At 41.7% G+C, this 12,230-nt stretch overlaps 1 protein-coding gene across 2 annotated transcripts in view; it reads right to left on the bottom strand.

The window, feature by feature from the left end:
* The window catches only part of cog5 (component of oligomeric golgi complex 5), a 63,606-nt gene extending 54,208 nt beyond the window's left edge, over window positions 1-9,398 (bottom strand). Inside the window, exons 1-5 of one of the 2 annotated variants that reach the window (XM_079184211.1) lie at window positions 9,338-9,398; window positions 8,715-8,854; window positions 6,707-6,764; window positions 3,512-3,566; window positions 2,782-2,851 (exon numbers count right to left, since the gene is read on the bottom strand). In XM_079184211.1, the coding sequence (XP_079040337.1) occupies window positions 2,782-2,851; window positions 3,512-3,566; window positions 6,707-6,764; window positions 8,715-8,854; window positions 9,338-9,383 (369 nt within the window). In that variant the 5' untranslated portion in view covers window positions 9,384-9,398. The remainder of the gene's footprint in view (window positions 1-2,781; window positions 2,852-3,511; window positions 3,567-6,706; window positions 6,765-8,714; window positions 8,855-9,337) is intronic. The other variant, XM_079184210.1, reaches the window with a different exon arrangement.
* Between the last annotated feature and the right edge of the window lie 2,832 nt (window positions 9,399-12,230).

The following is a 12,230-nucleotide window of genomic DNA, read 5'->3' on the forward strand; positions in this document are numbered from 1 at the left end:
ATGCCGTCCAGGTCGGACAAGCTTCAATTTTATATATATTAACATATTAATATATGGTGGTGTAAGCAAACAAACAGTGTCTCTCTTGTTTATATATTATTTGTAGTGAAACTATAGTGCGGTAAAGGGAGCTCTTTCAGCCACTTTAGGCAGCCAGCTGGCCGTGTCTGTTCACGTCACGTATCAGATCCCTCGTGCTTTTTAAGGAGTGTGAATTGTTATAAAACCACCGCTCCAATGTGGTTTATCTATAACATGAACCATTGCCCTCAGCATGTTAGGCTATTGCTAACACAAAACCATTGGAGAAGTAGCGTGTGGAAGCCTTAAGGACTCCACACTGTAGCTGGAAACGTCTGTTTGCTTATTTCGTTAAATGCCACTCCCTTACAATAAACCAGAACAAATCTGAAGTCACCTGTTGGTAGCCTGATCATCAGACTGAATTGGCATTTTGTTTTACTTCAAATCAATGAACTTCTCAGAAACCAGAACCATAACTGAAACCAGGCTTACCTGTTGTTGTCTCTAAGGCTCTGAACAATATTAATTCGACCTCCTTGTTTGGGATTATGCTGAATGGGTTGCATTTAAATGAATTCAAACAATATACATGTTGATTCTCATCCATTTGAACTGGATTGTTTTTCTCCTTCTGTGCAGATATCTCCAGACCATGTGTCAATTTTAATTATCTGTTTGAAGAAGGGAAAAACAGAGGCCTTGGATTCCCCAGAAACTGATCCCTAATGTTTGAATCACATCTACAGTGCATCCGGAAAGTATTCACAGCGCTTCACTTTTTCCGCATTTTGTTATGTTACAGCCTTATTCCAAAATTGATCAAATACATTTTTTTCCTCAAACTTCTAAACACAATACCCCATAATGATAACGTGAAAACCGTTGTTTTTTTAAGTTTTGCAAATCTATTATAAATAAAAAACAAAAAAATCATACGTACATAAGTATTCACAGCCTTTGCCATGCCACTCAAAATTGAGCTCAGGTGCATCCTGTTTCCACTGATCATCCTGGAGATGTTTCTACAACTTGATTGGAGTCCATCTGTGGTGAATTCAGTTGATTGGATATGATTTGGAAAGGCACACACCTATCTATATCAGGTCCCACAGTTGACAGTGCACGTCAGAGCACAAACCAAGCCATGAAGTCCAAGGAATTGTCTGTAGACCTCTGAGACAGGATTGTATCAAGGCACAGATCTGGGGAAGGGTACAGAAAAATGTCTGCAGTATTGAAGGTCCCAATGAGCACAGTGGCCTCCATCATCCGTAAATGGAAGAAGTTTGGAACCACCAGGACTCTTCCTAGAGTTGGCCGCCTGGCCAAACTGAGCGATCGGGGGAGAAGGGCCTTATTCAGTGAGGTGACCGAGAACTCGATGGTCACTCTGACAGAGCTCCAGCGTTGCTCTGTGAAGAGAGGAGAACCTTCCAGAAGGACAACCATCTCTGCAGCACTCCACCAATCAGGCCGGTATGGTAGAGTGGCCAGACGGAAGCCACTCCTCAGTAAAAGGCACATGACAGCCCGCCTGGAGTTTGCCAAAAGGTACCTGAAGGACTCTCAGACCATGAGAAACAAAATTCTCTGGTCTGATGAAACAAAGATTGAACTCTTTGGCCTGAATGCCAAGCATCATGTCTGGAGGAAACCAGGCACCTCTCATCTCCTGGCCAATACCATCCCTACAGTGAAGCATGGTGGTGTAAGCATCTTGCTGTGGGGATGTTCTTCAGTGGCAGGAACTGGGGGACGAGTCAGGATCGAGTGAAAGATGAATGCAGCAATGTACAGAGAAATCCTTGATGAAAACCTGCTCCACAGCGCTCTGGACCTCAGACTGGGGTGAAGGTTCATCTTCCAACAGGACAATGACCGTAAGCACACAGCCAAGATAACAAAAGGAGTAACTTCGGGACAACTCTGTGAAAGTCTTTGAGTGGCCCAGCCAGAGCCCACACTTGAAGCCGATTGAACATCTCTGGAGAGATCTGAAAATGGCTGTGCACCGACGCTCCCCATCCAACCTGATGGAGCCTGAGAGGTCCTGCAAAGAAGAATGGGAGAAACTGCCCAAAAATAGGTGTGCCAAGCTTGTAGCATCATATTTTAAAAGACTTGAGGCTGTAATTGCTGCCAAAGATGTGTCAACAAAGGCTGTGAATACTTATTTACGTGTTATATTTTCGTTCTTTATTTTTGCAAACATTTTAAACAAACTTTTTCACTTTGTCATTATGGGGTATTGTGTGTAGAATTTTGAGGAAAAGAATGAATTTAATCCATGTTGGAATAAGGCTGTAACAAAACAAAATCTGGAAAAAGTGCAGCGCCGTGAATACTTTCTGGATGCATTGTAACTCATATTGAAGGCTCAGGCAAGAGACAAGACATAGTACCACACACACACACACACACACACGCACAGAAAATGTGAAAACTGACCTTTTTACAGCCGCTGTGTCATCAATATTCAATCATTATTTCCCTCAGCCACCCAGGGCTTCTACTGAGCTGCACCCACCTGTCGAGCAACAGGTGGGTGCAGCTCAGGTTGGAGGCACATAACAAACCTCTCTCCTACACAGCCTCAGCTTCTTTGTGGGTTTTGGAAAGCTTGGAATCAATTGTAAAATAATGTTCTTCAGTAAAACTGGCACGCAGTTTCTTCTGCCATCTCAAAAGAAAAACTGACAGATTCGCACACAGCCACAGAAAATGAACTGTAATATCATCATCATGAAGTGTGTGTACCTGCAGTCTGGCGAGCTGGGTGATTCTGGCCACAATCTTGTTGTATGGGTCAACGATCTTCGTCCTAATCCTGAGAGAGGAGCATGGCTTCATTAAGAACCAGAGAGGTGCATAGAACAGCAACATAAAGACCATTTACACAAACCTGCGGCTTCTGATAAGCAGGACTTTTAAGAACTTCAGTCTTTGGTTGGTCGTTCTTCCTTGTGTTTCACCATTTTACAAACCAATGTTGATTCAGATAAAAAACATAAAAAATGCTTTCTGGCTATTTTGTAGACGATTTAAGTCATAATATTTAAACACTTTATTTATGTAGCAATTTAGCTTCTTAGCAAAGGGGGTGCATAAATATGCACGGATCAATTTTGTGTTTTTTTTAATTTTGTCTATTTTGTGTAGATCCATTACATAAAATTGAAATAATAATCTATTTAAATTCCAGGTTGTAAAGCAACAATAGGAAAACCGCAGAGGGGGGTGAATACTTGCAGGGCTAAGATGGAAAAAGGTCACGTCCTGCATCTTAAGATGGATGGGATGAGTTTTTGAGTGCTAAATTCTAATGAAGGGTGTTCTTGTCAACCTCAACGTTTATGGTTGCTTATGTAGCAACCATAAAATATTTGATGATATTGAGAATTTTTTTAAACCAAGTTTTCAAATTAAATAAACAATCTTATAACTTCAAGGCCCAACTAATAGAACCAGCAAAGGAAAACAGATGTACCTGTCAACAGCTGCCTGCAGAGCACTGATCCTTGTCTGCATCATCTGAAGGACCCCTGAAAACAACAACAACATGTTCCTGACACTACAAGTGATTTAAGAGCTACTTTCTTAGTCTTAGCAGACTTAATCTGAAAAACAATGGTCCCCCCTTGTGGTAAAACCCATGAACTGCAATAATGGAACAAGGCAGAGTTTGAAAAACAGGTCACAGCAGGTCATTATTTAAACATCCAATACAAATATCCAATAATCACTACTCAACAATACTGTTGAAAAATCTGAATTATTACAAAACTATTGTCATGTCATTAATATGCTGCTGAGAAAGTCTGGCTTTTGAGACCAATAGTTGGTATCTGAACATGAATGTTGTCATAACATCAGACCTCCAGGACAAACAATTAGAAAATAGATGTTGGAAAAAAGACACGATCAGTGACAATGTGGTAACAACAACCATTAAACAGGCTACAAAACACAGTATTGTAAAGTACAATAATGGCAGACTGCTGAAATCAATCTGTGTTTTCAGGTTTATAGTTAGGGCTGGCTCAGGTTTATAGTTAGGGCTGGCTCAGGTTTATAGTTAGAGCTGGTTCAGGTTTACAGTTAGGGCTGGCTCAGGTTCATAGTTAGAGCTAGCTCAGGTTTATAGTTAGAGCTAGCTCAGGTTTATAGTTAGGGCTGGCTCAGGTTTATAGTTAGGGCTGGCTCAGGTTTATAGTTAGGGCTAGCTCAGGTTTATAGTTAGGGCTGGCTCAGGTTTATAGTTAGGGCTGGCTCAGGTTTATAGTTAGAGCTAGCTCAGGTTTATAGTTAGGGCTAGCTCAGGTTTATAGTTAGAGCTAGCTCAGGTTTATAGTTAGAGCTAGCTCAGGTTTATAGTTAGGGCTGACTCAGGTTTATAGTTAGAGCTGGTTCAGGTTTATAGTTAGGGCTGGTTCAGGTTTATAGTTAGAGCTGGTTCAGGTTTATAGTTAGGGCTGGTTCAGGTTTATAGTTAGAGCTGGTTCAGGTTTATAGTTAGGGCTGGCTCAGGTTTATAGTTAGAGCTAGCTCAGGTTTATAGTTAGGGCTAGCTCAGGTTTATAGTTAGAGCTAGCTCAGGTTTATAGTTAGAGCTAGCTCAGGTTTATAGTTAGGGCTGACTCAGGTTTATAGTTAGAGCTGGTTCAGGTTTATAGTTAGGGCTGGTTCAGGTTTATAGTTAGAGCTGGTTCAGGTTTATAGTTAGGGCTGGTTCAGGTTTATAGTTAGGGCTAGCTCAGGTTTATAGTTAGAGCTGGTTCAGGTTTATAGTTAGGGCTGGTTCAGGTTTATAGTTAGGGCTAGCTCAGGTTTATAGTTAGAGCTGGTTCAGGTTTATAGTTAGGGCTGGTTCAGGTTTATAGTTAGGGCTAGCTCAGGTTTATAGTTAGAGCTAGCTCAGGTTTATAGTTAGGGCTGGTTCAGGTTTATAGTTAGGGCTGGCTCAGGTTTATAGTTAGGGCTGGCTCAGGTTTGCCTTGGACCAGCCCCTAGATATGCTGCTATAGGCCTAGACTGCTGGGGGACTTCCTAGGATACACTGAGCTATACCTCCTTCTGTATAAATTAATATCTAATGCTCATTACTAACTTTGCTTCTTCCCCCGAGTCTTTGTGCTTTCTTGCCTCACAGGTTCAATGGATCGTGGTTATATCTGGACCCTGGTCCTTCCTCCCGCCGTGGTCCTGCCTGACCCACTGCTACTATTATTATTATAATTTGCATTCACATTACTATTAATATTACTGATACCATTAATGCTTATATCACTGCTGCTATTATTATTAGTCATCATTTTCCCTCATTCTGTTTACTACTCTCATTATATAAATCATTTATAGTAAATAGACTGTACTTGTAAAGCGCTTTTCTAGTTTTCCGACCACTCAAAGCGCTTTAACACTACATGTCATCATTCACCCATTCATACACTGATGGCACAGCCTTCGGGAGCGATTTGGGGTTAAGTGTCTTAACTATGGATTAGCAGCCCTGGGGATCGAACCTCCGATCCTCTGATTCAAGGACGACCCTGCTCTACCACTGAGCCACAGGCATATGCATGGATCCCTTCTCTGTTGCTCTCCCGAAGGTTTCTTCCTTCTTTTTTTCCCCTGTTAAAGTTTTTTTGGGGGAGTTGTTCCTGTTCCAATGCGAGGGTCCTGGGACATCTGTACACATACGAGGATGTCGTATGTGTACAGATTGTAAAGCCCTCTAAGGCCCTCTGAATTTGTGATTTTGGGCTACACAAAATAAATTGAATTGAACCTCTGCATAAGAAAACACACCTTGATCCATGGTCAACCCGTCTCTAACCTTCCATTCTTTTCAAAATACTGGAAAGAGTGGTGTCTCTGCAACTTTCAGCCCATTTAACAGTAATCTTTTGAACCTTTTCAGTCTGCTCTTAGGGCTTTACCCCACACTGAAACTGTGTGTAATAAAGTTGTAAATGATCTCCTGAATATTGATTCAGATTCACCCTCTGGATCTCAGTGCAGCCTTTGAGACTTTTGACTATTGTATACAGCCACGCCCTGAGGAAGATCCAGTATGGGTTGAAACCGGTCATCGTTCTCCTGTTGTACTTTGTATCTTTGATTCAATTTCTTCACATTCTATGCATCATATTTTCATATGGATTGTCAATACTGAAATAGTATTATGTTGGTTATTCTGTGCACACAACATGTACTGCATGACTGTCCGTCCTGGAAGAAAAATCCCTCCTCAGTTCTCATTTTCTGGTTTCTGTCATTTTTCCCTTTTAAGGGATTTTTGGGGAAAGTTTTTGCTCATCTAAAGTGAGGGTGGAGGGGACAGAAGGTGTTGCATGCTTTACACATTGCTTGAGATACATTTGTAAAATGTGATTTTGGGCTACATAAACAAAATTGATTTGACTGACTTGACAACCATAAGATCATTTTGACCAAAATAAAATAAACGAGATTGCTGTTAAGTGAAATAGTCGAATAGGTTTATTGTTGATAAGGGACAACTTATCTTAACCAAGTGACAAGTGTCTGCAGTCGATTTGCGTAGAGTACTGAGATGAACCGAAACCAATGACAGTCAGGAAGAGAAAGATATTCTAAAGCCCATGGTGCCAAGTGTGTTTATAAAGTTATAATAGTGGCATATAGAAATGTGTCTTTTTACCTTCAAGGGACTCTATCCCAGTCGCCTGAGACAGCAAGTCTTCATGTCTGGCCACAACCTGGAAAGAAGCAGTAGAAACTTAGATGGATGACTATTATGGGTACCACTTTGTTCCCTGTGGAAAGTTTCTGCAGAGCTTCCACCGTGAGATAAAATAAGATAAACCAAATTGTTGACTGCAAAGTACATAATCAGTCTAAATACATTTGATAGGCTTAAGGAAATAACCAGCAGTAATTGAAGTGTAAATAATTAGCATTTAAATGGATAAAAATGACTAAAACTTAGTGGTTTAGATTGTTGATGGCATTGAAGAGAGCAGTCAAAAACTACTCAGGAGCAATAATCAATGACAGCGTATTAGGGCCATTGTGGGTAAAACAATTCTCAGAAAAAAATCTGAATTTATTTAGATTACAGTTGTAAATGAATGAGGAAACAACATGGATCTCTGAGATTTAAGAGCCTCGGCCCTTTGCTGCTTGTGCTTCAAACATAATTCCATATAATCTGGGGTTCAACGGAAGGCAGGAGTGTTCTGTGTTGTTTTCCCTTCACACTGACTCGGTGACAGTTGGTCCCTTAAGTGTAATTGTTTAAAGCAGTGGTCCCCAAACTACGGCCCGCGGGCCGGATGCGGCCCGCCTCCACATTTGGTCCGGCCCCCTGAACAATACCAGAGACGCATTATGATTTTTTTTCAGTCTGCACAATTAATCGAATTTTAATCAGCCAACCACCAGGGGACGAACGAGATGAGAGCTGTCATGCGCGCACCCTGTAGAAGTAGAAGAGTAGAAGAAGTAGAAGAGACGGGAGCTTGTATCGCGCACGGCGGTGTTCCGCCCCGATCCGCGTGCACGATGCAACGGTCGCTCACCTGCGAGTGGCACGCGAGTAGCACCCCCCCCCCCCCCCCCCCCCCATCGGGCCCTAGGTCAAACGATATGTTCAGTGATGTGGCCCTCACAGGAAAAAGTTTGGGGACCCCTGGTTTAAAGCCTCGGCTACACATTCCACAACGACAGCGCAGTATCGTGACGAGGAAACATTTGGATCATTTATGCCCCGTACGCGTTTCTCCTTGCAGCTAACTGATGTTCTGCTCACACTTCTTCATTTTCTCAGCCCATACGCAACGTCACAAAATGTGCCACACAGAAGCCCTGCGGAGGGCTGAGTCTGATGGTGTTACGTCACTGTGGTCGTGCAGACATCAAGCAAGAATACTGCTGAGCTCAGTGTGTTCTGAGTAACGGTTGTTTTCAAAGTGTTGTGCTGAATTAAAGAAATGTGACTTCTTGTCGTCAAAGATTAGATTAGAAATTATTATAGTGTCTATTTTCCTTTAACTTTATTTATGTTCATAAAGAAAAAAGAACAGAAAGAAAGAAAAGGAATGAAAATATGTATGTATCTGTCAGGACCTCGCTCAGAGGTCATCATTACCATAATACGGTAATAACATAACACGGTAATAACACTACTTTAGGAGCAACACGTTGAAATGGCAGGCATTACCATGGTTTTGCACATTATTTTTTCTCATTCGTTTGTGACTTTATAATCTTGCAAATTTGTTCGTTTTTTTCTCTGAATATTAGGCCCCTACCCTGGCTCTGTCATTATTGTATTTATTATTTTAACCTACAATAGCCAAAGTGTTGCTTATTGACCTGGTTATGTCGTTAAATCGCACTAGGAAGGCAGAACTGCAATGGGTGAAATGAAAACATAGGATTGCTTTGAGTCACATCTGTCACACATCAACATGACCTGCAGCCTGTTGCTGTGTCGCTGATTGTGTGAATGCTGCATTAGCTATTTGAAGCAGACTGTCAAGTCTGACTTGGTATTTACTGTAGAATTTCCAAGTTCAGGTTATTTTCAGCTCACAAATTTGTATCTATAGATGGTAATTTGTAAACGAAGCTCTGAGTAATGAATCTTCATGTCACCATAGGTTGAGACCCTTACGGTAGTGTGTTGTGGTGTATTGGGCCTGTACCTGGCTGTGCAGCTCCTTGTCCAGCTGACTTATGCCCTGTGCCAGCTTGGCCAGTTGCTCAGCAATGACAGCATGGTGAATAGCCTCAGCGGTGTACGTCTTCACATCAAAGCCATCTGCCAGGAAATCCGTGTAGCACCCTGTAAACACAGCAGCACGTCGTATAACCAGTCATACTCACAACAGGTCATACTATTCCCAAATGTCACTTTCGTGGTGTATTAGACTAATGCTAAAACTAAATTCTGTTTCTCTTCAACCTTTCTGCAGACTGGATGAGTGCAGTGTAGACCATAACACCGGCTGCTGTCTCTCTGACTTGCTTGCTAGTTACTTTCTTAGTTTCTAGGTTGTTTGCTGTGCAGCCGTACCAATGAGCAGAACAAACTGGATTCAAGTGCCTAAAACACGTTTTTAAGAATGTGCTTAACTGAACAACCACGTCACTATTCAAATGAAGATACGTGATAGCTGCTTCAGTTAGCTTGGAAAAGGGATTTTGTAGAGCTAGCTGCGGACGAATGTGGACATTTGGAAAAGCTGTTGATAACATGTTTCAGAACTATCGATGAACACACTCGGTACGACACACAGCACCGCTGCCACTCATACAGCTGTTTTACCATCTTTCAAAAGTGGATTCGTGGAAGCTTCTCTGACGTTCTCCATGTTGATACTTCCGCATGTGACGTTTAAACCGAGAGACGGAGCGCGTCTTCTTCTTCTTCGTTTTGTTTATTGGCACGCAGCAACTATCGTTAAAGGCGCATTACCGCCACCTACTGTGAAGGAGTGTGAGCCAGCGTTTCATATTCCCTTAGCACCAGGAGAAAAACAATTAAATTATCTTTATACAAACAAGGCTTTAGTTTTTACTTGACTAACTTTGCTCAATATATTCATATATTATATATTCATATATATATTCAATATAAGACTCAAGACTCCCACCCCACAATCCTTTAATATATGCTTTAGCTTAATATGTTTAACGGTTTCTTCTTCTATGCCACATTCAAACAGACCTGATGGACGTTTCCCCATTAGCTGCATTGTTTCATTTAACCCTGTGTGCCTCAGTCTTGATATGAGTTTGCTCTCTGAAGTTTTTTCCTATTGTTTTAGTTTTCTTCACACTTTTTGCTTCATTTCATAGAGATGACGCCCTTTGTTTCCTTCATCACAATGCTTTTGCCAGGCAGTGATAATATTGCTCCGTATTACTGCTTTTACATCAGTGTTGTACCAAGTCTTGTGTGATAGGCATAACAATACTAGGGCCCCCAATACAAACTGTGCTGTAATTTGCTGGGGGGGCCTCACACACGTCACCATCATTTATCTCATCTGTCAAATTACAGAGAGACGATTCGAGGGGCGGCACCCAATCACCAGCCCCTGATGTAAAGACAACACTTTTAGTGAAACATTACAACACATGTTCCAGCAATTTATCCCACAAATCATAAAGCATCAGTCTGGCATGGGCAGTGGTCTTGGCCCCTATGAAGACATCTTTTCTGAGGGACCCTCTGCCGTCCCCATTAAGCTGTTGCACCATTGCCACTTCATCTGAGATAAAACAGAACTGCCGCACATCGTAATGATCGCTGAACATCAGCTATGTAAATCTGTCTGGTTCAGTGATCAGTGATGAAGAGGACATATTATTCCGCATGCTAAATCTGCCTCACAAAGCGTTTAGGAGTCCTGACTGCTTTGTTGATTTTGTAAAGTTAATGCCCTTTTGAAAGTCATCATGTAGTTGACCTGCTCTCCTTGGGTAGCCAGAAGCTTCTGGCCTATATTTGAGAAATGTTTTGACATAATCCCATAACAATGTATCTGTCTTGTTGGGAGAATGCCACACTATGATACATTTTTTCAACAGCCTTTTGATGTGAGACCCAAATCTGTCTATCACGGTCACTGTCCGTACATTCACTCGTGCACACTTGCTGCACTGCGGGAACATGAGCTTGCCATTAGACCTGCAGGGCACGACAGGATGGAACAAGCCTTTTGGTGGGAACACAGTACACTTCACAAACCCAAAATAATTATTAATAGAATCAAAATCCTTGTGGATAATCTGTGGGTCCCCAACTGGATACTGTTTTGTTGCCTGAATGGTCGGATACATACTTGTGGAGTCTGATTTTTTTTAATTACTGTAAGTCCATAAACATCTGGACCGCAAGGTTTGAGTTGTTTTAAATTATGCCCATTCACAATCCTACATCACCACAACCCTCAGCTCATGTCATGCTTGCAAGGCGGCTAATCTATCATTGAACATACAGCTATATTGCTGCCCATAGGAAACATTGGTGACACGGTTTAAATCAGACTGTGCATGACATTTGACACATCCGTGGAAAAAACAACCTGCAAATTCGTAGCAGGTGTTTGTAGTTGTATTGTACCCATCCACATAGTATGCCTCGAATATGTTTTATCTAAAATCTTCCTGTTTGAGCCACGTATTCGAGTCACTGCATGAAGGCATCAGAGTATGTTCTATTCTGTGCGGTGTATGTACCTTCATACGTCCGAGCCACAGTGTCTTTGGCGAGAAACAATGTTTGAAATACCCCCATACAGCTAGATGCCAGAGAGGTGATGCAAAAGGATCAAGCTGTGTGCACTCCAGAAAAATGTCGCTAGAATCATACAGGCCCTGCAGAACACTTACACATCATTGATGCAGTAGAGCAGAATCCCTACATGAAAGTAAAATGTTTCTCCACAAACTGTGTCATACCACTTCATGAAAGTCATTTTCTCACTGTCGCACATCTCATCATAACCATAGCAGGAAGGATCGGGGAAACTGCTCGTGTAGTACTGAATAAATCTATGCAGTGCTGTTGAATTACTTTGTCATACATCCGAATGACCCGGCTACCTCTCCTTATCACCTGCAGCATGAGACCTGGTTTTACAAAGTACTTCAACACTGCACTTTAAATGTATATCCACAGGATTTTTTTCTCTGCTGGCCTAAACAGAATCACAAAGTTATAGCTATTTTATAATTTAATATTTTTTCTTAAATACATTTAATTTTTCTTATATGTATTATAATTTATAAAAATATTTTTCCCATTATCTTATGTTCTCATTGCACAGCTACTGTGCTCCTCAGTTGCTCTGCTTCCAGTCCAGCTTGTTTTAAGTAGAGCTTTTATCCAATCAGATTTCACCTCTGTGTCTCTAGGTAAGAAGAGAGGCCCCAGGCCTGCAGACTCACCCAGTGCTTCCATGTGCAGTTTAAGTTGAATGGGGACGATATTGTTGATTGACATAGTCTTCAACCAATCAGATCTTTAGTTTGGGATTCATGGGCGCACCAGAGCGGTTTGCAGGCCTAGTTACGTCAGCATTACTGCAGCTCAGAGTCCAGATGCCTCTCTGCTGCAAGGTGCAGAGTGTGCTATGATTGGTCAGTGGGCGGGCACGTGACTATGTGCCCGCGAAACATAATGCTTGCTAGCAGAGCTTTGGTTGTAGCAG

The sequence above is a fragment of the Pholis gunnellus genome, assembly GCF_910591455.1.
Source record: "Pholis gunnellus genome assembly, chromosome: 22".
Taxonomy (NCBI): Eukaryota; Metazoa; Chordata; class Actinopteri; order Perciformes; family Pholidae; genus Pholis; species Pholis gunnellus.